The 27,218-nt window shown below is 33.0% G+C and overlaps 5 protein-coding genes across 5 annotated transcripts; 2 read left to right on the plus strand and 3 right to left on the minus strand.

Annotated features, from left to right (window-relative positions):
* Positions 1–203: 203 nt before the first annotated feature.
* LOC140839271 (uncharacterized) lies at positions 204–2,505 on the minus strand. The gene is made up of 4 exons (XM_073205910.1): positions 2,159–2,505; positions 1,936–2,065; positions 822–1,182; positions 204–416 (listed from the first exon to the last, which is right to left on the minus strand). Exons 3-4 carry the CDS (start codon positions 939–941, stop codon positions 270–272), a joined length of 267 nt encoding a protein of 88 aa, XP_073062011.1. The 5' UTR covers positions 942–1,182; positions 1,936–2,065; positions 2,159–2,505; the 3' UTR covers positions 204–269.
* Positions 2,506–6,040: 3,535 nt separating this feature from the next.
* Positions 6,041–6,433, plus strand: LOC140839272 (auxin-responsive protein SAUR23-like). The gene has a single exon (XM_073205911.1). The coding sequence runs from the start codon at positions 6,041–6,043 to the stop codon at positions 6,431–6,433; it is 393 nt and encodes a 130-aa protein (XP_073062012.1).
* A 663-nt stretch (positions 6,434–7,096) lies between these two features.
* On the minus strand, positions 7,097–11,083 carry LOC140839756 (uncharacterized). The gene is made up of 3 exons (XM_073206691.1): positions 10,244–11,083; positions 8,882–9,050; positions 7,097–7,693 (listed from the first exon to the last, which is right to left on the minus strand). Exons 1-3 carry the CDS (start codon positions 11,066–11,068, stop codon positions 7,239–7,241), a joined length of 1,449 nt encoding a protein of 482 aa, XP_073062792.1. The 5' UTR covers positions 11,069–11,083; the 3' UTR covers positions 7,097–7,238.
* A 2,542-nt stretch (positions 11,084–13,625) lies between these two features.
* LOC140839758 (caffeoylshikimate esterase-like) lies at positions 13,626–16,352 on the plus strand. The gene is made up of 8 exons (XM_073206692.1): positions 13,626–13,824; positions 13,939–13,971; positions 14,089–14,215; positions 14,326–14,472; positions 14,951–15,081; positions 15,409–15,546; positions 15,627–15,725; positions 15,908–16,352. The coding sequence occupies exons 1-8, from the start codon at positions 13,822–13,824 to the stop codon at positions 16,181–16,183; spliced, it is 954 nt and encodes a 317-aa protein (XP_073062793.1). The 5' UTR covers positions 13,626–13,821; the 3' UTR covers positions 16,184–16,352.
* A 224-nt stretch (positions 16,353–16,576) lies between these two features.
* On the minus strand, positions 16,577–19,057 carry LOC140839759 (beta-fructofuranosidase, insoluble isoenzyme 1-like). Its single transcript, XM_073206693.1, has 6 exons — positions 18,903–19,057; positions 17,928–18,787; positions 17,673–17,831; positions 17,262–17,506; positions 17,059–17,170; positions 16,577–16,967 (listed from the first exon to the last, which is right to left on the minus strand). Exons 2-6 carry the CDS (start codon positions 18,780–18,782, stop codon positions 16,782–16,784), a joined length of 1,557 nt encoding a protein of 518 aa, XP_073062794.1. The 5' UTR covers positions 18,783–18,787; positions 18,903–19,057; the 3' UTR covers positions 16,577–16,781.
* Between the last annotated feature and the right edge of the window lie 8,161 nt (positions 19,058–27,218).

The following is a 27,218-nucleotide window of genomic DNA, read 5'->3' on the forward strand; positions in this document are numbered from 1 at the left end:
AAGTAAAAACTTGTGTGAAACGGTTTCACGGATCGTAGATCGTCTCATAAGAGACCTACTCAATAATGAAATATCATTCAAATATGGTCAACCAACCGCCGACTAATGGAGCCGATTTTTTTTTTTATCATGTGGGTCGAATTGTGAGGTTCATTGTAAAATAGCATTAATATCAATACTAATGATCCTCTGTTCATAGAAAGTACATCTCGAGAAAAAAAATACCAAGTTGCATAAAATATAATTGAAAACTAGTCAAAGGCAACATATCATTTCTCTCTGAGTTTTTTGCCTATGGCAAACACAACACCAGCCACAACCACAACGATGGCCGAAACAATTATCGCGGTTTTAAAACTTTGCATTGCATCCTTATTTTCTAGCTCTCTCGCCTTTTTCATCGCTTCGATTTGTTCCTACATACAATACAAATACGGTACCATCATCATGTGCAAGTTCAAGAAAAAGAACATGTCATGAAGGGGATTGATGATAACAAGGGCAATTGTCCCTCTCAAATAAACAGAACTAAACATCTTTCCGGTTTAATAAATTGAATTGCTCCCTTATATTTCAAAGGAATATAACATAAAAATTTTGATTTTTTTATTTTCTATGTTAATCCTCGTGAGGGTAACAAATCAATGCTCTCAGGGTATGCTGAGTAATGCGGATTTCGTAGGAAAAGAATTTATGATTTTTATGTTTTGTTTTCTCATCCAACCTTAGACAAATAAAATATTTATGATTGATTCTTTTATATATATATATATATATATATATATATATATATATATACACACACACACACCACACACCACCTGGATTTCTTTAGTGGCAGCGACGTCGGATGAAATGGGATCAACCTGGAAATCCTTATCCAAGCCTGGATTCAACTCTTTCTGTAAATCAGCAGCTGGAAATCCCTCCGAGCTTGCCATGATTTGTTGATAGTTAATAGACAAAGTTTGTTTTGATTCTTAAAAAAATTATCCTTTTGTTTTTGTTAATGTAATTTTGTAAGAGAGGACAACAAATAATGTTTGGATTGGATGTTAAAAAGTTACACATGTCAATATATCCAAGAAAGGCTTTCCTTCAAGGAGGATCTTAACCACTTTCTAGCTCTTTGGTTTTCAAGTTTCAACTGCCCGAGAAAATTGTTGGCCTAACAAACCAATCCTACAATGTGTAGCAGCACTGCATATAATTAATGCCAACACAAATGTATCTCATAAATATTTCACGCGAAGCTCAAGCACTATGCTATTATTAAGATACTGAAGAATCGTACAAGAAAGAATTTGCTTTCAGTGGTAGATATATGCCTTTCCTTCTTGTCTTTTTTATTAATCTTAAATAAAAAAAATATTAATTGGCTGCATTTTATTTTCAATTATAGTACCAAGCACTTGAATTGTCTCAAATATAGAAAACTATGGATTGTTTCATTTTTTTGTGAGCTCGAATTTGTTTGGACAAAATATTTCAATATATAGCAGAGATGGAGAGCTCATCCTCGTATATTTCAATAACTTGGTGACACTGAAAACTCGAAATGATCATCAAAACTATATCAAATCTCGAGTGTATCCAATCTTAGCTTGAATCTTCGACCTAAGACAAAAATCCCTTTTAAAGCTCTATCGGAAGGTTGTAAATACCCAATTTCGTAAGCAAAAAATTACATTATCGAGAGCTCTAACCATGCTTCAATGTGACCATATGCAAATCAGGTAACTACATCGGCCACCTATTCCAAGCCATGCACGGATGGTTTTAATGTTGTCTGTTCCAGAAACCTGTTCATCTTCTAAAAATGGAATTGTCCACCACACAGTCAACTTTACAGGAGTGTTTCTTTTTCCTACAAGAAATTACTTTCATCAATTATCTACCTTAAATTTTTTATAGTCTCTCACATTTGAGCCGTACCTTCAGTCGCACGATGCTTCTCAGTGCAGACCGCCGCATAATGAGAACCCGTCGACTCCAAGAGCAGAAATTGCCAATGACTTGTAAGGTTGGAGGGGTCATCAAAGGAGTCCACAGCTATTTCAGAAGCCTGAGAGGGATTGTGAGATGTTGTAAACAAATTAATGAATGGTAAATAAATAGATAAAAGCACCAAGTATGATATATTGATGAAGTATCTCACTAGAAGAATCAACATTATAAAGACTCAGAGCCAAGCAATCAATTGCATTAAGGCAGTACATCCCAAATAGTCTGCAAACGGAAGATTTTCTTTTCGTCCCTTAGGGTCGGATTTATACTACCCTGATTTCCGAAATTTATTGCTTAAAAACATAGTGGACCTCCCTCCATTCAGAGCCAAGAAATCAATTGCATAAAAATAGTTCTACCACATAAAAAGCATAACAACGAGAGAGAAATAGCAAGTGCCGAGCCGAGAAAGAACGAGAGCGAGAGCCAATACTCCACTACAACACACAGAAATTGGAACCTGGCAAGAAAGGGAAAGAGTGAACAAAAGTTTGATACCAGAAATGGACCCAGTGATTTCGGGTAAACCGGATCGTATCAGTTTATACCCGAACCCCAAATTTTTTTAAGCCCATTTTTCCGTGGGACAGCGGCCCATTAAATTTGGGCTACCAGATTTTTCACGTGATATTCAGTTCAAATATAATAAATTACTGAGATATAAATCTCTGATAAATAAATGACATGAGTAGTCTTATTTCTCTCTTATATTTTATATGTTTACACGTAAAAATTATATTATTTAGTAACATATATATTATCTATTTAGATCCATATTGTTATTAATAATTAATGAAAACATAGAAACGGACAAATAATTGATTGGCCATAGATTATTATTATTATTATTTTAAAAAAGGAGCATTAGAATTGTTAAGGAAGTCAACCATACTATCCATATTCAATGGTCAAGAAGTTGATATCTTGAAAATTAAATAATGGCCTTTTACTAAACAAAATCCAGTTTAAAATATACCACTGATTGGTTTGGAATAATATAGAAAATTATTTAATGGCTGAGATGAGGTTCGTCTAGTGGATACATACATAATGTCATCTAGGGACGGATCCAGGAATAAGAGTTGGGGTGGGCTTGAACTCAATATGATAAATTATATATTATTAAAAAAAGTACATTATATCGTTCAACGAAGTTAGCCTTCGGGATTTAAAACATAAAATTCATCAATAATAGAATTTACATCAATATGTTTAGCTAAATCTCGTTCAATATAGAGTGTCAAACAATCGGCAAGAAAGTCATCCTCCATTTTATTGTGAAGTGCCGTCTTCACATGCTTCATTGCTGAAAAAGCCCGTTCAATAGTGGCAGTAGACACAGATAATGTCAAAACAAGATGAATCAATCTAGTCAACATAACATAAACACTTGACCGTCCACTCTCGGTCAATTGCTGACACAACTCAACAAGTGTAGAAACCTTTAAATTCTGCATCACATCGAGTATATAAATGTATCAATGCATACTTCAAAACAACAATTTCTTGATCTGTGAAATCTCCAGAATAAAATTTTTTCGCAAGCTTGCAAATATCATCACTGTTAAATGAGTCAAATGAATTTTTAGGATCTAAAGCTATACTAAAAGAAAGAAGTTTCACCGATTACTCATTGAACAGAGTATTTAACTACATCAAAATGAAATCTATTGCTGCATTAAAAACATCAAAGTGGTAATGATGTTCTATTGAATAAACCGTCGCTAATTAAAACCGCCGATCCACCTTTTTTTATTTTTTAATAATATAGCGACGGTTTTAAAAATAACCGTCGCTAATATTTGCGACGGTCTTTGATAAAACTGTCGACGATCCCCATCGGCGACGGGTTTACTAAACCCGTCGCAAATGTAGCGACGGTTATAAAAAACCGTCGCTAAAACCGTCGCTAAATAATATGCTTATATAGATATTATAATATGTTATCTAGTCAATTCTCACTTAGGTGTCCACTGTACGTGATCATCATATAAAAATTTCGAAAAATATAATTTTAATTATAAGTTTTTTGTGAGACAATTTTGTGGATTTTTATTATTGAGATAGGTCAATTATGTCGATATTTACAATAAAAAATAATATTTTTTAAAAATTGATTACGAATACGATATCACAAAAGTTATATATATATATATATTATTCTAATCAAGTTTGCTTGTTATTATGTGAAGTCTTCCACGTACGGTGTCTAGTTGATTCTTTTGTGCACGACTTTCAACCATGTACAAAAAGTACAACCAAGTGCATGGTTGTACTCTGGACAAAGAATCTAACAAAAGATTTTTCAACAAAACTAGATCTGAGGGGAAAAAATAATTATAAGATTTATACTTTTTTTTATTCAAAGAAAACAATTTCAAGTCCTAAAAGGTCATTTTCATTATGGTTTCCTATTCTTCTTTGGACCAGCAAGGTCAGCTTTTGCCGTCTTCGTTTACTTTTATTCAATTAATTCCCACCATTTATGCAAAGAATATCCAACCCTTTAGCTATACGAATTAAGGAACGTACATTTTAAACAACCAATTATTTTATATATATTATTTAAAACATTTGAAATTTATATATAATAATATATCGACGTGTGCTCATACATTCATTTTTTCATGATTAATTGTAAAAATAATTAATAAAATTTCTATTCAAATAAAGATAATATCATAATTGTAGAAACTAATGAACGTCTAGCTGTAACTTAAAATTATCACACGTTACAATTTGAATTAATTATATTTAAATAAGATAATATCATAATTATGAAAACTAGCGATAGACTAAACTACAATTTCGATACAATGAATAAAGAAAACACAAACAAAATAGACCATGACATGAAGCTTTTATATGAAATTTATATATATAATACATCGATTTACTCACGTGTTGCATACTGGTTCAATATTTTTTTATAATTAACTAGAAAAATACTTAATTGAATGTTATTCAAATACAATTAATAGCATAATTGTAAAAATTAATATGAAGAAAGTAGAGATTCTATAATATAGCATCCTCATTGTAAATAGTTCTTTATTTAAGCAGGAAAAAGTCGTCCAATCAATCTCGTTGGAATTGCCTCCGCTAATTGAGCCGACTACACACCAAATATTAAAACAAACAGGTAGTATTTGGATCGAAGAACTTAAATTTGAGCGAAAGATTTTAAGTAATCAGATTTTGTAGTAATTAGAAATCCATTATCTTCATATAAAATGGGATGAATTTAAATTTCGAATTTGAAATCCGGTCCTTTACTTTTTTCTGCTCAAATAGAAAAATTATATATAATTTTGGAAATGGTTTCACGGGTACATGTTTTAAATCAGACTTTAAATTAGGAACAAATTAAATACAAGAGTGAGTCTCATGTGAGACTGTCTCACGGATCTTAATTTGTGAGACGGGTCAACCCTACTCATATTCACAATAAAAAGTAATACTCTTAGCATTAAAAGTAATATTTTTTCATGGATAACCCAAATAAGAGATCTGTCTCATAAATACGACCCGTGAGACCGTCTCACACAAGTTTTTGTCTAAATTTACAAATATTAAGACAGTCATCATTATTAAGGTAATTTTTTATGCAGTGAAACAAAAAATGTTTAACATTAAACTCATACAACTATTTATTTAAATTCGGAGACACTATTTTCAAACAGAGAAAATATATATAAAGACAATGCTTTTAACAATATAATATTTGGTTTCAACTTTCACGTCAATATATGAAAATACCTTCCTTTTTTCTTTTAATTTTTTTACATGAATTCGATTTAAGGGTACAAGTACAACAGGCACAGCTAGTTAGTTGCTCCTAAGTTTTGAATTGCAGAAAATTCCGATATAGACTATCGAAATCATTAGCTCCCACAAGCTATGTTAGAAGTCAGAAGCTGTCCCTCTTGCTGCCTCACTATAAAACTACCTCTAACCACACTTTCCCCCAATGCAACAGTCAAGAAACCATTTTCCCTCTTTCTTCCAACCATTCGGATCTTTATATCACAAAATGTTGGGCAAGAAACTTGGTTCCATGAAGAAACTAGCCAAGAAAGTTAGATCCTTCCGCAATGGTGAACCCGTCGAAACATCACATTCCGTGTGTCTTCTAAGGTACACTGATGGAGGATCATCCCCTACGGCCGCTGCCACGAGACCCACTACCGGAACTTTTGCCGCGTACGTAGGGGAAGACAGACAAAGATTCATGGTGCCAACGAGCTATCTCAAACACCCTCTGTTCAAAATGATGTTAGAGAAGGCCTACAACGAGTTCGGGTTCGACCAGAGAAACGGCCTAGTGGTACCATGTAGTGTTGCTGCATTCCAAGAAGTGATGAGTGTCGTGCGATGCTGCAACGGGAGGTTCGATTTCGGAGAATTGGTGGAGGAGTTCGTCTAGGAAGGCAAATCATATTTGAAACTGGGAATTTTTGGAAAAATTACACTCGAGAATTAGTTTCTAAACAAATTTTGGAAGCGTCACCAAGTCGGGTCTGCCTAATTTGGTAGCTGTACGGTTGAATAGGATTTACGTGATCGATGATCCATATTAACTTTCTTTTAGAGACTGCAAATACTACTTTAACTGAGACGGGAAGAAATCTAGATTTAGGAGGCAGCACCTGTGGAAGATCATAATTCATAATTATGCGGTCAGTTGATCAAAGACAAAACAGATGAAGTAAATTGAAGATTGGTACAATCTTATATTTGTAATGATTGTGGGTTGTTTAGACCGAAATCAATTTTATTTACGTAACTATTTCTCTGTAAATAGTCATTAAGAAGCGCCTAATTTAGAGTTTGTATATATATACCCCAATCTTTTGCCAATAGTTGTTCATTTAAGAGGACCCCGAACCAACGGGCTTAAAAGGGATGAGGAAAAATATATACTTTTTGATATTAAGTCCTGCCAACTATTGTCCAATTTTACTTATTTTTTTTTGTTCCAATCTAAAATGGCAAATTTAGATATCTGTCGTGGAGACTCTAGTTGCCAAAAACGTCTAAGACTGAACTGGATGTTCATGTATAAACAACAAAATATGGGACTAAAAAGAGAGGCCCAACCATTATATTAAGTAAAAATAATAGCTGATATATTTTCCAAAAAGGTGCAACCCCTAAGTAATGCATAAATGGGCAAAGGGAACACCTCAATAATACTATGTTTTATACATGGGAGGAAGTTCAACAAGGCCCTAGCCTCCAAATCCATCCTCCAAAATAATCCGTTTCATTTCATCTACAAATTCCCGCATTTGCTCCCTCGAGTGCAGGGGGGAAGGATATACGAAAGAACAATCCAATTTCCCATCTCTAATTGTATCAAAAATCGCTATAGATGGGCCGACACCGTGAATTGAGCCACATCCAATGGAGTCTTTTAATCCAATGGCCTCGTCCAGTTTGCTGGAATCATCGATAATGGGATCCTCGAAGATGGATAAAACTGCAGTTCGGAGGGATCCTGATGCTGTCAGACCAGGATTCTCTATTGCCTTGCACATCAAAAAGTTGAGGTCAGTCATGTCCGTAAAATGCTTCTTGTTGTTCTTGGCACTCATAAAGGACATATATATTTGTTTCGCCAGCTCCCACAAGTCTTCACCTCCATTAACATCATGGGAGTTCAGAATGGCCGAGTGATAAAAGCCTGCAACGTTGTAAAATTTATGGCAAAAACATGTTTCAATGATGCCTTCATAAGAACCGAACATATACTGTTTTACTAGAAGTTGTAGTTAATAACAACTGGACAACAGACCGTTGTAGTTGTCTACTTTGACAACCGAAGCATACAGTTTTTATGAGGCAGTTTTCTTGATCTCATAAGATAAATCACTTAATTCTACTGAAAGGGGTGGGGGCTTGGGGTAGCCAAAAAGCCTGAACTGCCCTTTTTCCCTGAATTTCAACTTAATTTTAGACATTGAAATGATAGCGAAAATCATTAAAGCCCTTGGCTATTCCAATGTCATCATGGACCACAAACTTTCAGCGTCATCAACCAGGATTGACAGTTATACGTGCTAAAATGTGGACTATTTGTGATAACACAATCCAACAAAAAAGATATTTGACATCCAATGTGAATCAACCCCATCTAGCAATAGATATTGCTTATCAGTAATCAAGATGTTAAATAAATTGTAACAAAGAGCTTCAGGAGTAAATAGATAAATCGCACTTTGTTCCCTAAAATCTTGTTTTCCTCCATCTTGGCGGCTTTCTCAAGCAAATATTCTTAATGATACCTAAATTCCAACTGCCACTGTAATTCGAAACAGAAGTTTAACAGACGCATTTCCTTCTTTAAGTCCTTTAAATGAAAAGGCCAACCAAACGATGCTTTTGTAACAAAATGAGCGTTTTGAAAAGTTGACTTCTCCATCCAAAATTTTGTTTGGAAGTTATCTTCAAAAAAGCATTTAAAAGCACTGATTAATGAAACACTTTCTTAAAACGAACGTTTCTTACATTCAAACTCGTCCAAAGCAATCTTACATTTGAGTACTTTATTTAACTAGTGAGAATCTTAATTAGAAGAATTGTAAGCCACACTACTTGATTTTGTCTTTTTAAGCAATTTATGATTAAAAAAACACCAAAACAAAAATCCATCAGCAGTTTGTCCTTGTCACATCACAAAAATGAAATGGTTGATTCTCATATCATATTTCGAAGACCTCACTAATCAGTACAGTTTTAATGTGGTTGTTTAAGACATAAAGCACTGCATGTTTGTGTTTGATAGTCACCGTGTCATTCAGTTTCTAATAGGTTTCTAATTCAAACCAGATATCATGGATAGTTGACCACCACTAATCCCATTATCACTTACCAATATGATTGCCACTAAGCACTGGATCAAGAATCGAGCGGCAGTCAATGAGTGTCGTAACTGCATACTTTTCCCATTGATTAACAGGAATCTCTTTTAAGGAATGGCAAGCACTTAATCCAGCCGCTGCTAAGAGCCCACATAATTTGATTTCTCTATCCTCACATTTCTGCAAAAAATTGCCAATACTTTTTTAAATAATGCCAGAAACTGGAAGGAAACGTCCCACTTAATTTTTGTTAACAATATTCATTTGAAAAATGCATGAGCTAGCCATATATGAGTAGATTAACAAAAAAATGAGAAGATAACATTCTGGCAAAAAATCTGTACTCGTAATCATTTCTACTACGAGTATAAACCATAGTTGTCAAAGGCGAGCGCCTCTCGCCTCAAGGCGAGAGGCGCCACCAGGCGCGGGTGTTGCGCCTGGGGCAATCCCAGGCTCAACAATTTACAAAGGCGAGCCCAGGCGCGCGCCTGGGCTCGCCTTGGAAAGGCTCTCAGGCGCACCTTAGGCACGCCTTTGTAATATTAACTTAAAATGTAACTTCTCTGTTTTTTTTTTTAGTATTAACTTAAAATGTAAAAGGCCGACCCCAACACCAAACCCTAGCAGCCCAGTTAACAAATTAAATAAGCGACAAGAGCTTTGCAAACTGCAACAGAATTACATCCAACAACGCGACGACAGTTGGATGAAGGAAGAATTTTAATCAAGTTACTTATTATTATGAACTTATTAATTATTTGTTGCTTTGTGTGACATTGTAACTTAATTATTTCATATTTTAATATATATTAATCTAAGATAAATATTTTTTTTTTAAAATTTAAAAACGTGCGCCTTGCTTCGGTAAGGCGCACGCCTCGCCTTGCGCCTTGCGCCTCAGGCTCCAGAGCCCTTGTGCGCCTCGGCGCGCCTTGCGCCCTTGACAACTATGGTATAAACTTTGGGAAGCTTATTGAATTCATGAAATAAAACTAAAATAAAATATCCTCATCTTCTCCTCGATCAAAGTCTTTTGTTTATGTCTCCACCTAACACTACCAAGAAAAAAATTGATCTTGTAAAAAGAATTCATTTAAACATGCGAACAAAGCGACAAACACTACAACCTCTTGCTTCCAATCTTGACTTAATCACATACCTATGTTCCTGTGTTGGAACGATCGATATTTACAGCAAACCAAGTAACAACTACAGTTGTCAACTTAAACAGCAGTGATGAATAATTCACAAGGAATTGTATACATAAGCACAAAACAAAAATGGATTCCGAAACATAAAGAACCAATACTGAAAGTAAAGATCAAAACTTTCATAAAACCATAACTTAAAATGAAATAATAAATACTTACCGACGTGATCCGCATAGTTTCTTCTCCATTGAATTGCAACCTAATAACACGTGATCCTCTAGGTGACACGATATCCTTAAAATTCAAGTTAGAAAATCTAAAAGAATTCAAAGAGTATCCCAACATATCAAACCCACGAGCCCAAAATGGTTTATTCCCCTGCCCACTAGGAATGTATTCCTCAATACCCAAGCTAACCTCGCCATTACCAGTAAATTCACTTTCTACCCCCTCCATCAACCTCAACAACTCGCTACGCAACGCCGCAATCGATGTCCTGTCACAAGCTGACGTATGCAGCCTGAGAGCCAAGACCCACGTCTCATCCTGCAAAGTATACACGCTTGCAAAGAAAAGATCGGTATCGGATGAAGGGTCTGGATTCTCCCACGAGTTTTTGTTCAACTCATGCTCAAGAATCGAGTGGAAGGGTGAAACGGAGGTACCCGAGTCTAGCGTCTGGAGAATCTTGGACGTTGATTCGAGATCAAACGGCTGGATTTGGATCTGAGGGGTAGCGGGAGTGATGTAGGAAAAAGATTCAGGAGCGGGATTGAAGTGGAGTTTGGAGTTGAGGATGGGGTGGGAACTTTGGAGTTTGTGGAGAGCATTTTGGAGATGCTGGAGATCTGGGGGTTTGAATAGGAGGATGGCAAGAACAGTTATGCCGGTTCCTCCAGGCACGGCCTTGCACCAGCTGTGCTCGGTGGCACCGACCGTTCGGCTCTTGGGATCCGCCGTGGTGGCTGGCCGTGAAGAATTCATGTTGTGTTTCAAATGGTTCCTCCGCAGGTTGTACGTACGCCATTTGTCTATCTCAATCATGAAAGCAAAAATTCATGTGAGACGATTGTATCTTTTATTTGGATCATTCATAAAAAAAATATTATTTTTTGCGCTAAGAGTATTAAATTTTATCGTAAAATATCGATAAGGTTGATCTATTTTCTAGATAAAAATTCGTGATACTGTCTCAGAAAAAATCTACCCTTTGTTAATTTGAGCACAGGGCTAGCATTAAAAAATTGTTAATTGAGCTACGATGTTTTGATAAAGTCACTATTGACAAAGGTGGAGCATGTTATCCATATATCTAAATCACTTAAACGAGTGCTTTATCTAAACCACTGCTTAAAAAAGCATCATATATTATTATTAAAATGCTGATTTTTTTAAAAAAATACGTCAAACGTTTTCGGATGTATCGGTACCAAAAACACGTTTCTGGTACCGACCACGCTAATGGGCTTCTGGAAGGCATGTTTAAAGCCCGACCCAAATTGTTCAATAGCGGTAGATTTAAAAAAGTTAATAAAAACTTTATCAAAACACAATGGTAATTAAAACAAGAGTGAGTCTCATGTGAGATCGTCTCACGGATCATAATTCGTGAGACGGGTCAACCCTATCTATATTCACCATAAAAAGTAATACTCTTAGCATAAAAAATAATACTTTTGTATGGGTGACCCAAATAAGAGATCCGTCTCACGAATATGACCCGTGAGACCGTCTCACACAAGTTTTTGCCTTAAAACAAAAATATCGGTACTACATATTCTAATGGTATTCTTTTGTTATTCACAAAAACTAATGTAAGACCGTCTCGTTATTCAATTTTGTTAGATATATCTACTTTTAAATTAATCCACAAAAAAATATTGATTTTTACGTCAGAAGTATTATTTTTCTATCTAAATATAAATCGAAATCGATCGGCCTCAAAAAAATAAATCTACTAAACTGTCTCACATAAATATATTCTCTTTTGGAGAATTCATAAGATTCCTATGGCTTCTTAAATGCGAGGCTTGAATAAGGTTATATCTATGTGTAATATTCACATATTTTAAATGGAGCTTGAATTTAAAAATGGAAAAAAGTTAAGTAATGATCAATTAAGTGAAAATTTAATTTAATTTGGCATTGACTTTTTTTAACCAAACGAAATTAAAAAAAAAATTAATAATAATAATAATAATTGAGCTCGCCAAAGGGTCCCCATTAATTAGGCCAATCGAGACGGGTTATATGTCATACTCAAATGAATAAATGCAGCAAATGGATTAGTAGTTATTCTAAATAGTTTACGTGCTTCGTTTTTCCTTCCCACTTTCCCTTTTTTTTCTTCCCACTTTCTCCACCACAGCAGTCACTATTAGGTCAGATCGAAACAAGTTTTCACACCATTAATAATGTTTTAGTATGTTGGTGTTGCAAATCTTTGAAGTGTTTTCTGGTTCCTATTCACCATTACCACTGCATGATTTTATATTTTGTTATAACTATCCATATTTTATATAATATTCGAATTCCGAATATCTGTTAATTCAAGCTAGAGTTCAAAGAGAGCGATAATATGGATCGAATGAAAAATTGTGTTTGCCAATCATGAACACATTCACAATCAGTATCGGATTAGGAAAATCTAACTCCAAGTATAGTTGTGTCATAAAAGTCAATACCCTTTCTCGTCGATATGAGCCTAACGTTGAAAATTAACAAGATTGATGTTATTTCGATACGAGCTTAACATTAAACCGTCTTACAAGAGACCTACTCAAATTTCAATTTCAAAATAAAGACCATCTCATTTGTAATTGCTTGTCCTGCGTACTGTTAGAACTACTAATTTATATGTTATTATACGCTTACAAGTATGTGTTGGTATGACCTTTTTCTTAAATATTTCACGGTCACACTTATTTGTTTTGATATTTATCATTTGACCCTACCAACTTTAATTGCAATATGACTTTTAATTATTTTTTATAAATATGAAATTATCTTTATTTTAATATAAATCAAATTAATTAATTAAAAAAATTTGTATAAATGCACACTGCGTATGTCAGCATGTATCATATAAACCAAGTGTCAATTATTGCTGATTTAGACCCAAGAAAGTCAGATACGTTTTGACCGCCACGTGAGTTATTGTGACGGCTGACAAATTAATTAACACTAAAAATAATCATATTTAATAAAAAAAAATTACATATATTATTATTATTATTATTTTTAATTTGATCAAATAATATTAAATAATTAATACGAAATTATTTTCAATTTAGAAGAGTTGTTCGATTTAAAAGAGAAGTTGTGTTAAAAATTTAAATTATAAACTTTCGAGAATCATGAATTAAAAGTAAAGAAAAAGGAAAAAAAAGGCTATCTACTTGCCAAAACAAGTTGAGTGGAAGATGATTTGAATATTGAAAATATATTATTTTATAGCATTTAATACACAGTCAATCAAGAAAAGTCCGAGCAATTGAAGAACTAATCCCACAAAAATTCAAACAAGAACGACTGCCCCTTAATACATACAGTACAATTAGCCAAACTTGAACGAGTAGTCTCTATAAATAGCTATCCACATATGACCAATTCTTCAATTCCAATCAAAGCCCTCATCCCCGCATATTCATTCTATCCCACTTACCATTCTAGCAGCAAGAATATAAAATAGAAGTCCCCATACATATTTTCTTGATCCAATACTATACAGTTTCTTGGTCAGACTCTTTGATCATCCTTTTAACATCTTGTTCCAATAGTCTATTTTGATCAATCCGATGGTATGAATCTTAATTTCATTTGATCATCACAACCCTTCTTTCCTTTGTTTTGAACTTAACCATTTATATATGTCGAAAACGTCTCGTTTTGATTAAGATTGTTGATTCTTGCAGGAGAATCAAATGGGCAGTTTCAAATATGAAGAGGTCAACACTGTTATTCATGTCTTTTTTTTTTTCCTTCAAGTTTTCTTATGCACACAGTGGGTGTGTCTGTGTGTGAATATGCATAGCCTGACTCGAAATTTTGTTCATATTCGACAGGAATTCATTGTGAATTCGCGAGGAATGAAGCTCTTCACGTGCAGATGGTTACCTGCAAACGAAGAACCAAAAGCTTTGATTTTCTTGTGCCATGGATATGCCATGGAGTGCAGCATCTCAATGAAAGGTCAAATATTATCTCAAAACTATATATATACGAATTAGTTAATTCGAAACGAAATTTAATACGCTTCAACCTGAAAATCTGATCCATGGATTTTGAATAATTCGAAACAGGTTGTGCTATTCGACTAGTGAAAGCTGGATACGAAGTTCATGGTATCGATTGCGAAGGCCATGGAAAGTCATCTGGTTTACTGGGATTAATCTCCAATTTCGATGATCTTGTCGATGATCTCTCCGAGCACTTCACAAATGTCTCTGGTAAATACAACAATCTTTATTTATTTTCTCAATGTTCTTTCGTGAACATATAAAAACTAAGGCTAATCCCTACACAACGACTTTTGGAACGAGCATAAAAATAATTATCTTAAAGCTGTCATAAATTTTGATTGAAAATAAACTTTTTTCTAGTGTTATTATTGGATTCATATTTAAGTTTATTTTTCAAGGCGAGCTAGCATGGTCGGACACGAGGGAAGAAATATATATGATGGGAAACTATCAAGTTCTAGTTGAGCTGTCAATTGAGTTCATTAGGACTTTGCTAGTATATAATTAACTTAATTGTCATTATCGGTGTCCCGAATAAAATTACATTATTGTGAGAAGCGAGAAAATATTAAAAATATTAAAAATATTAGACGAATCCCTCGATGAGTGGGGGCCGAGCATATGCTTATTTGACTAATCGTACTTAATTGTTTAATTAATTTTTTGATTAAATTATGAATTGCAGAAAGGAAAGAGAACAGGAAAAAGATGAGAATATTAATGGGAGAATCTATGGGAGGGGCCATGGTTCTACGTTTACACAGGAAAAAGCCTGATTTTTGGGATGGTGGCATCCTCATTGCACCAATGTGTAAGGTTTGTGTCACCGTTTTATCACACACATTACAAAATATCTACTACAAAAAAAATTGTAACAAAGTTCTAGAAAAAAAAAAGGATTTAGATCATCTGCTGTGGTTGAAAACATATCACCAACTTTCGTCTGATGATTTTTCAAATTTATTTGATACTGTGTGAGGATCATCTGATCATCTCGTGTAAAATTCAATAAAGGGTACAACATGATTATTTCATTACGCAATTATTGGAGTTTAGTCATATTAATCGGGTTCATAATTGGTGTTGCGTTATGTTTAAGCAAAAAAGCAAATCATGATGATTAAAGTTCGATGATTTGCGCAGATTGCGGATGAAATGAGGCCAAGCCCATTGGTTATCAAAGTATTGTCTTCGTTGGCCAGAATAATCCCCACTTGGAAAATCACCCCAACTCCAGACATTGTCGATGCTGCCTTTAGGGACCCCCAAGTCGTAAAAGAGGTCAAATTCCACTTCCCAATTAATTTGTTATGGAATTTAAAAATACGTATAAATTTATAAATAAATAAATTTGGTAACAGGTTAGGTCCAACCCATACACGTACAAAGGCCGACCACGTTTACAAACTAGCTACCAACTATTTACAGTCAGTACGGATTTGGAGAGTAGACTCGATGAGGTTGGTTCCTTTGTTCTTTGATATTGCTTATATATTTATATTACCATCTATTTCTTCTTTTTTTTGGTGAGTAATGAGTAGTATTTTACCATTTTTTATTTAATTTCATGACCCAAAAAAAAGAATTAGAAGAAGCTGTATTTAGATGTTGAAAATGAATACATTTTTCTTGATTGAAACAGGTTTCTTTGTCATTCCTTGTTCTACATGGAGAAGAGGATAAAGTGACGGATCCATCTGTGAGCAAACTCTTGTACGAGTCGGCTCGATCTTCGGACAAGACATTCAAGTTGTATCCGGGCATGTGGCATTCTTTGTCCTACGGCGAATTGCCGGAGAATCTTGATATTGTCTTCTCCGACATTATCAACTGGTTGGACGACAAATTCTTCGCCAAGTTTGAGGAGCAACAGAAGTTTGCTAATGATCGTAACACACTCGAGCTCAAACACGATTGAATATTTGAAGAGTCTCATATAAATCGTTACGCGTACAATGATATTAGAGAGAGTCATTTAGATCATTACAATGATAAAAAGTTTGCTTGATTTTTATATTTAATGTTTGCACGAGGTGTGTGTATACTACTGTTCATATTGTAATGCAAGTGTTTTTGTTTTTTGTTCAGTTTTGTAATTATACAGAATTTTTTTAAAAAAATTTGGATTGGTTGGCCAGTGGACCACCCACATAACCCGCAACAGTCATTGGATTGGGTTGGGCTTGGTTCAAGAATTCTCAACGGCCGGCTGCCAGATGGCGGGATTTGAAAAAAAAAAAAAAACCATTTAAACAACACACAATTGATGTCCATGAATCATAAAGTAATAAAACTAGAAAATTACCATCGATTGCTAAAAAAGACTTCGAAGAGTAAAAAACATAAAAAAAAGGGGACGAGAAAACTCGTGCAAGTTTAAAACCGGAACCAATCCGACTTTGCTTTCGTTCCAGACTTATTCATTATTCTGTACAAGAGGTCCGAAATTTAAAAGAAAGTTAGAGAGAAGCTACAATAGAACTAGTCTTGCTCTATTCAAATAATTAGTTCATCTCTCAGTGATTCATATGGAGAGGCTTGCTCATGCTCCAGGCATTCAGACTGTCGATTTTGACGGGTTCGGTGCCATTGTTGAACACAAACAAATGTGCATTGCTGTATATTGCTAGAGTTGGATAAACCCTTGACGTAATGCAAGTCTTCCCTCCAGCCCCGAAGCTCTCCACCACAGAATTATCAATCTAAAAGAAATAACAAAGATCAGTACATTGATGAAAATTGAAAAGAAATGGTTAAATTCACCAACCAATGTATATCTATATATATTCATACCAAACTCCTGAGGGAAATCTTCTTTTCTGTCAGGTCCACGTCTACAAATCCTGCAAATGAAGGTCGGTATGCATTGACCCCGGTTTTCGACGTACCGTTCTGTAAGGTAGACCTATGCAACAAGATAATGGAGGAAAAAATTGGTGAGAAGGTAGCTAAAAACTTGGTGGATCCACACAGAAATCTAAGCATGAGAATGTAACCTTGATGCATCAGAGCATAAAAGAACTAGTTGCTTGTCTTGAGCCTTGAAAACTCGGAAGAAGACGGGTGTGTACTCTTCTAAGTTTTCAGAAGCCAAGGTGACGAGACCAAATGGTCCTAATCCACCTTCAACTGTGGAATCCTTTTGACTACAAAGTTTTTGTGCATCATATCTATCCCAGCTTGGATCGAATGGCTCCGCCTTCTCCAGGCTATCGAATGAAAAGCTCACTTCAACATCAGCCTGCCATTTTCATTCGAACGATGCAAAATTAGTCTAGATTGTCATTGAATGAAAAACGTTTTTCTTTTATCCTATAATTACAGTAAGTTGGACTATTGTTGGATATAAATGTGGTAAGAACATGATTTTTGCTTCTTTTTTTGGCCATCTATGGGAAAAAGGGCACCTGCTCGGCTGTAATTCCTTTTATTTCGACCATCTGCCCTTTCACGAGTTCCTTGTCGCTCAATTTCACCTGATCTCTTCTCAGAGTCTCAAGTTCTTCAACAGGCCATTGAAGCAATTGCTTCCCATTGGGATCCATCACTATTGTACGAGGGATAAGCTAAAACCATAGCAGAAAAGAATGAGGTTCATTTAACTATTTAAGAAAAGCAAGAAAGACAAAGTATTAATGCTTTAGATAGAGGTATAATAATACCTGGATTCCTGCCCAACCCTTCTTCACATCGTTTTCAGTAGTATCGGACTCGTTAGCCCAACCCCACAAGATTCGTCTGTTCTTGCTTGGGTCAAAGAACGATTTCGAGGCGTAAAAGTTGCCATAATCATACCTTAATCCGTTCCATCCATCGATCATATTCTCATGCGGAATATACCTATCCCTCTTAGTGTCATACGTACCAAGGGTATAATACTCGTATCTAGTAACATCAAGGCTGACCTTCATGACATGCTTAACATCAGACCCCAGAGAAGAAGTGTCCAATCCGTTTTTGCCTGAAACCGAAACCGGATAAAAATCTGGGCATTCCCAGTTCCCAGTTCCGGCGGAGGTATGCAATGCATGCTTTGCCTTAACCCAATGCACAAAGTCCCTACTCCTATACAAAAACGCAATCCCTCTCCGCTTCCTCCTGCCGCCTAAAGATATCCTCCAATGCCCGTCTTGGCCCAACCAAGCCGTCGTCGGGTCACGGAATGCTGTCTTGTTAACAGACTCATCTGCCACCACCAAAGGATTGTTGTCAGGTTTGATCCATTCACGTAGATACGGGTCGGATAAATTGGCAGGGACTGCATAGTTTTGAACTTGTGTGTTGTTCTTGTCAATGATTCCGGTGTATAGAATAACGGGTTTGTTTCCGGGTAGGATGGTGGCAGATCCGGACCAACAACCATATTGGTCGAACGGCTTTGATGGGTAGATTGCATGCTCTACTTTCTTCCAGTTGATCAAGTCCTCTGAGACCGAATGAGCCCAGACAATATTGCCCCAGACAGCACCCTTGGGGTTGTACTGATAAAAGAGGTGATATATCCCATTATAATACATTGGTCCTACAGTTACCATATCACAACAAATAATATCAAGTGTTGGAATAAAAAAAGTTACAAGTTGGAAAAGATTTAAGGTACAAGGGTCAATATTGTAGGAAAAACAGAGAGTACTCACCATTTGGATCTTAGCGTTGATTCATTGTGTCATCCACAAAAGCACACGGACAAATAAACATATGAATTCATTAGTCAAAAAGAACCAAGAAACATCAGAATCTTACATAATATTTGATGCATATATAAACATAAACGTTATATAAAAGTGACAAAAAAAACTAATTATTACAAACACAAAAACAGAATGCACTCCGCTAACTTCCTTATGATTCAAAAAAGCATTTTCATAACATAATGATTATTATTCAAAGAATCAAAACTCATTTAAATCTCACTTCATTATCATCTAAGGTTTTATTTAAATTTCACATAATTATTTATCTAAATTAAACTTTTTTATAAAAAAAATTATTTATACTAATTACTCTGCACACACGATACGTGTGTGTATAAGTATAATATTTTTTATCATTATCGATGATTTTAAAGTGAAATTTGACAAATTATGAAGGAACTAAATTGATATTTGAATTGTTGAAATAAAAAAAATAAAAATAAAAATATGTGTTGATATTTTAAAAAAAATCAAAAAAATAAAAGTGAAATATTAGTTATATAAAAATAAAATGGAAAGAAAAAAGTTGATATCATTCTTAAATGATTACTGCAATGTAATCAACTTCCTACCATAATTTATTAATAAAGGAAAAAGTCCGATAGAAATTGTTTTTAGTGTATCAATTGACACCAAAAGACTTTCCAATTTTACCCCTCCACTCACGTACCAAACAGAAATCCATCACCTCAATTAGTAAATGCACATGTAGCAATATTAATGATAAAAGATTCATAATCTTATATTAAGATTATGTATAACAAATAAGGCATAAAAATAAATATATTAAATCTGTAACATAAAAATACAAAATCTCATATATTATATATCACACGATGCGTGTGTAAAGAAAATTAATATAATATACAACTTAATTAAAAGATTGAATCGAGAGGCCAACGACGAAATCTACAGTTGACTTTGACTAACAAGATGTCGATATTACAGCTTTAAATTCTTGTACGTTATTGCAATGTAAAAGTATTAATTAAATCTAAAAAAAGTATAATAAATATCAACAAAAAATTCATCAATCTTTCTTTTCAAAGTCATCTAACCAAAGGAACCATGACACCGACGGGGTCCAAAGTAGACAAGGAGAAAAAGAAAAAAAAAGCATATTACTTTTTTCGACTAAATTATATTTATCTGAAATCTAGAATTTATAAAATATATTAATTAAACTCTTTAATTGTTTTATAGAGATGTTTTCTTTAAACAAGGATGAATTTGTTACAATCCCTCACTCATTAATAATTTTAAAAATCAGATTTCTTTATTTAATAGACATTTTATACATGTAACGTGTGCAGAAAACAATGGCAGAATCTCGTCAATGGTCACTCACCCGGGTTTTATCACGGGGTGGCCTAATTTTTTTTTTTTTAAAAAAAAACATACATTAGATTCAGAAGATTTTGGATTTGATATTAATTCGATAACTTAATTTAAAATATTAAAATATTTCAAAACATGTTCTAAGTATTAACAAATTGCATATGATATTTAAGAATTAATCTCTCTGTGCGAAACAAACATCTTATAATTGATCAATCATTACATTAACAACATTTCCAAACAGCACATAATGTCTCATCCAACCGGGAAACAAAAGAAATTGACTAACTTGGCCTCCGAGTGGCCAATCCCGGAAACAAACAAATTATTAAATTAAAAATCTTAAATATCACAACCATATGATATGTACATAAAAATACATAAAACAGCAAGTTTTTCTTTCTTTTTGAAAAAATATATCAAAAGTAAACCAATTTTCCCGTAAAGAAATATGTTTTTAAATTTATCGTTTTCACTATTACTGCACTGCCACAGATTATCCTTTTTTTTCCGTTCATCCTGGTGATACAACAGATCATGAAAATAAACATACAGATTTATAAAATATAAAAAATTCCATGAAATTTACCGTTGATCCAATGCTTCTTGGGCTGGAAATGGTATCCGGTTCTGTGAACTTTCCTCACATTAATAGCAGGAAGGGACTGTAAATGACTGTAAACTTTATGCGAGGCTTCGACGACGCCATTGTTGTTGAATAATGTTAAAGAACAAAGTAAAAAAATCGGCAGAGCCCACAAAATTTTACTGCCCGAGGAATCCATTGGATTGGGCAGAAACAGAAGAAGAGATAATTGTTTTTAATCTGTTGTTGTTGGGAGAACAAATTTATAGGGGAGATGGAAGGAGGAAGGGTGCCGTATTTATAGGGAAGAAAATCAGATGAGATTGGTTAAATTCTGTGAATAGAAAAGTCAAAAGTGTGTGAATTATATTTACTTGGATAATTTGGATTAACCGTCAGGTTTGATTATTTTATTTATTATTCACAAAAAATATTTTCTATTCTTTCGTCGTTTGGATTGTTTTTCTACTTTCTAGGATGAATAAATAAATAAATAAATAAATAAATAAATAAATATATATATATATATATATATATATGTGTGTGTGTGTTTAAACGTAAAAATAGTGATAATAATATAAAAATCAGGAGGAATTTTCTAAGGAATAAATTTGAACTACTAAAGTATAAATATAGGAAATAATTTGGAAGAGCATCGTTGATTGAGTGAGACGAGTCAACCCTACCGATATTCACAATAAAAAGTAATATCCTTAGCATAAAAAGTAATACTTTTTCATATGGATGACCCAAATAAGAGATCTGTCTCACAAATACGACCCGTGAGACCGTCTCACACAAGTTTTTGTCGAGTTGATTTGGGTTTATTTTTTAGTCGATCATTTGAATTGATTTTAAAATTAATCAAATCGAAGAATTAGTCTGCAGATTCAAAGTTTTGATTAAGATCCAACCAATTTGATAAATATATAAAGTTTTAATTATATATTATTTGATTTTAGTTTATATCATATCTTTAGCTAGTTTAATACTTGTGTACATTATATTGATTTCCTAACAATCAAATTTTTTTAAATTTGTAAAGAGTTATAATTTAAACTTATTCTTCTAAACCAAACTAAATTGAAACCCAGGTCATGTTTTTAATTATTAACGCTTTGATTTGGGTTGAAACTTCGCAAAACGGATATGTTTGTTCACGCAAATTTAACAATTTGAAAATAGTAATACAAAGCCATGACGGATATAAGAGTACGCTTATAACATGTTTGATGTAGCTAAAATTAATTATTTGCATAGACGGTGGATGCGAGATCCGATTGGTTAGTAAACTGGTCTCTTTGGCCGGTAAATGAGCTTATATGGCCGATAAACGGATCCACGTAGGCAATATACAATTGATTGGTGGAGTGTCACATGCATCACGAACACTCGTTAAGTGGGCGTCGGGAGGGTTCTTGACATAGACAATCCGACGCTCAAGTCAGTAAGCAGTTCAAAGAAAACTCGGAGAACTTTTATAAAAATGAGAGCATACCTTGAATTGTTCGGAAACTCCTCTATTTATAGATTTTAAGAGTGTCTAATGAGCGTGAGCTTCTACAAGCATACTCAATCTTTTGGACCTCAATAGTGATATACCGAATAAATTTTATCAACCCAAAAAATAATTGGTCTTATACCAATCAATGTTCATCCGTGGTTTTTTTCGACGTGGTGTTGATGGCAAAAACTTGTGTGAGACGGTCTCACGGGTCGTATTTTGTGAGACGGATTGTTATTTGGGTAATCCATTAAAAATTATTACTTTTTATGCCAAGAGTATTACTTTTTATTGTGAATATGGGTAGAGTTGACCCGTCTCATAGATTGGGATCCGTGAGACGGTCTCATTGATTAGCGATCAAATTTTATTTTAATATTTGTTTCAACAAACAAAAAATCTGTTTTGTAATTTTTAGTCTTATCTTATTATTATTTTAGAATCGTGAAGAATTTAAGTTGGAAAAAAGTAATTTTGTTCAATCTTTTGTATATAAATATGGGGAAAAATTTATTTGGTTCAATCTTCAAATCCAAATTTGCCACAAGTTGAAATCAGTAAAATCACCTTAATTCTGATTTAAATTTTATAACTTCATCTACTCTCACATCAACCAAATTAAATTCAGACTAGCCACGTACGAAACACTGAATTAATTGTTATTGAAAATTCAATATATGAAAATAGTTAATTAATATCTGGAAAGATATTTCTAATTATTAAATTAAACAAGTCATGAAAGAATGAAAAAAACAAATAAAATAGGAAAATTCGTATGACTGACTTTAGGGGTGGGACCATTACAACTATTTACAGAAAAGCTGCATTTTTTACATTTTTTTAAATGTTTTTTTTGGAAAATGATAAAATAAATTATATTTTATTAAAGTTGAGAAAATGATAATAACCATTTAAAAAAGATACCGACTTTTTTTTTCCAACTTTATCATTATATGATACTAATATTACACTTTTGTTTTTTTTTAAATTTCAACACACACTTTTATTTTTATTTTTTTATTTCAACAATTCAAATATAAATTTAGTCCCTCCATAATTTGTCAAATTTCACTTAAGTTCATCGATAATGATTAAAAAAAAGACTGTACACATACGCATTGCATGTGCAGAATAATTAATATAGATAAAGGAAGAAAGGAAGGGTCATCCCACAAACATTAATTATTATCTAAATAAACATAAAATTAACTTCTTCTAATGTAATTTCTCTCGCTCACGGAACTTGAAAATGTATGAAAATAGTCAAATACAACTAAAAAAATATAATTTAAACCAAAATAAAGGTTTTATCTTTTTTAAAAAAAGTAGATCAATTATTAAAATATATTTAATGCTATGAAGCTAGAAAAATTAAAGTTATATAAATTATTTTTAAATATGTATGGTTGTTTCTGAGAAATAATTACATTTATGAATTATACAACTGGCATGAAAATAAAATTTTGGTGTAACAATCATTACCTTTAAATAGTATAAGAACAAAATTTATTCAAAATAATTAAATCAAGTGAACTGTTAATTATTATACTTTGCAAATTAATTAGTCAAAGTTAAGTCGTCAAACGTACGAATGTAGAATATTCAATTTTTTCTGGACGGTTTTTTTTTTGGGTCAGAAAAAAGGTAAGAAAATTCTTTAAAAGTTATACGGAATTTGAGAAAATAGAATTTGATGCTAAAAAAAAGTGATGATTAATTAATTAATTTAATATTTAGCAAACAAATCAAATTTCGCTTTCAAGTAGTCATATTATATAGAAGACGATCAGATGAAATCTGAATTTTTGAATATTGTATTGTGATTGGGTTAGACTCTTCAAATTAATCATCACTTGTACGTAAATTCTACAAATTATATACATTTTAATTTCAAATTTATATTGTTGTAGTTAAATGTTGTGGGCAATAATTGTCCTTATTGGATAGAGCGATCGAACCGTAGTGCTTGAGCTGGTGTGCGGTTTAAAAGATTTGAATTGTACCATTACCACTAGCTATAACTTTTGGTAAAGCGGAAAGCGTCCGGTCCTATAATTGATATCAGAGCCAAGGTCACGAGTTCGATTATCATTGATTGCGAGAAGTGCAATTATTGGGAGTGAGATTGTTGGGTGCAATAATTGTCCTTACTTGGTAGAGCGATCGAACCGTGGTGCTTGAGCTGGTGTACTGTTTAAAAGATTTGACTTGCACCATTACTACTAGCTATAGCTTTTGGTAAAGCGACAAGTGCTCGGTCCTACATTAAATATGTGAATCTATCGACTTTATATTTGGAGAAAATTAAAATCTCAAGACAGTTTCTACTATCGATATTGATTAGGTTAGATAAACATCCACTCTTTTAATTATGCTAGAAGCTTTCTCGGACGAATCTCTCACATAGTTTATTCAGTGTTGTTTATCTCAATAGCGTGATTTGCAGACTATTGCGTTAGACCACAAGTTTTACCCGAGCACCAAATAATAAAAACTAGGGGTTCAATCTTGATTTTTTTTTTAAAAAATACTAGAATCTAAAACTTATAACATTTGAGCATCAAATTATTTTATCATCAAATCAAACGTTCCGATTTTCAACATGCATTGCGAGAATAATTTTGGGACAATATCTTTATGTCGAAATAATTTATTATCATTTCACATGACATCCATGCCGAATTATTATTTTTACCTAATGTATGTTAGTGGATTTACACACATCGAATAACTTTAGTACATTATAAGCGTGACACGCCCAAAAATATGCAAGTGCCCACCTTAGGATATTCCCTATCAAACTTTAATGTTCCATTATATATATTATTTCTATTTAGGGTGATCCCACTACAAGAATTATATTACTATGGGAAAGTACGAACAACCACCTCCATTGTCACAAAACCAACATTCTAAATGTATTTTTTTATTGGTTTCCCTTCTAGGAAATGCTGAAAATTGACAAATATTAAAACTTTAAAGTTTGGCATTTGTATTTATTGCAAATTTGTTGGATTCACTCTTTTCTATGCACTCCACCTTTCTTGTGCTAATTCATGAATTTGTGCGTGTCATCCTTGTGCCAGGGCATATATATATATATATATATATATATATGGCAAAAATTTGTGTGAAACGGTCTCACGGATCATATTTGTGAGACGGATATCTTATTTGGGTTATCCATGAAAAAATATAATTTTTTGTGCTAAAAGTACTACTTTTTATTGTAAATATGGGTATGGTTGACCCGTCTCACAGATTAAATCCGTGAGACGGTCTCACATGAGACTCACTATATATATATATGTATATATATATATATATATATATATATATATATATATATATATATGGTTGTGTTTGGATTGTGGAAGATCAAACGCTTTTTGTTTTATCAAAAGTTATAGTTAGTGGTAATGATAAAACTCAAATCATTTGAACTGTACAACAACTCAAACACTACATTCAGATTGCTCTAATCAATATAGATAATTATTGCACACAATAAATTTGAAGATTTGGATTTGAGAGAGTATTTGATGACATAATTTGAAATGAGTTAATGTTGGGATAAATTTGAAATTCACCCGAATGACTCAAAAAATAAACATTTGATATTTGAAATCTATTGTCGAGTGAATATACCTAAACAATATCAAAAATTTATTATTATGAATGATTTGAAATCCATAAATCTAAATAAAATGTCAAAGTATTTAAAGGTTTAAAATATTAAATTACGCCTCATCATGTGTATCCCAATTGTGTGATGATCGTGGGCACTATACCTAGTACCAAATTAAGTACAATTCCATCTCATAAGAAGTTTGAAAATGTTTACGACCATTAAATTTTTCCTTTTTTTGGAAGAAAAAAATCTTCTTTTGATATTTTATTATCTTTTGAACATACACATATATAATAACGTCTCCAATTTGTGAGTAGAATAATATATCGAGGTACAAAAATAATTTTAAATTATAAACTAAATTTAACGACCGATATTACTAACTTTGGTCTCAAATTTCAGACCGAAATTATGGTCGATCTCACGGTTACAAATCTCCCTTTCATTTGATAGTTAACTATTATCTTCAAGAAATTATGCACACCGTCAAACAAAATAAAATTTATAGTATCAATGGTCAATCAACTTAATCAAATAGGAAGATGTAAATTAAATCTAAATCCAGAAAAAACCACGAAAAAGGTTTCTTTTGCTATATTCAGAACGTATATATGGTACAATAATTTTTCTTGCATAGAATAAATAGATATTTTGGAAAAATATTTAAAAAAGACCTTTTTTCGAATTATTCGAAATAAATAAGATCAAATAGTGAAAAATGGTTCAATAAAATCTGGATTACTAATTTGAAAGAAAATATGAAAGATCCAATAGAAGCTAGTGAAAGTGTACTATGTTTATCTGCAAAGTGCCCTCTTTTTGTCCAAATTATGCGCTGCTTTTTATATGCTTTTTGGCAGCTCACGTGTTATATATATATATATATATATATATATATATATATATATATATATATATATATATTATCAAAGCAACGAGTCATTAGTTACAGCTCACGTTTTTGCTTTGGTTGCTTTAAGTTGGAAGAAAGTGTATTTACTGTTTTTTTTCCCTTAAAAAAATAATATTAAGTTCGGTTTCGTACAGTTGACGATTAGCCCAATTATTATGAAAATATATGCGCAGGGAGTGGTCATTGGTGGCCACCGCCCCGTTCAAATATTTTAAAGGGTTTCCGAGGGGTAGGTGGCATTTATATATATATATATATATATATATATATAATGAAATCAAAAAAAT

This window comes from Primulina eburnea, chromosome 8, assembly GCF_022965805.1.
Source record: "Primulina eburnea isolate SZY01 chromosome 8, ASM2296580v1, whole genome shotgun sequence".
NCBI lineage: Eukaryota > Viridiplantae > Streptophyta > Magnoliopsida > Lamiales > Gesneriaceae > Primulina > Primulina eburnea.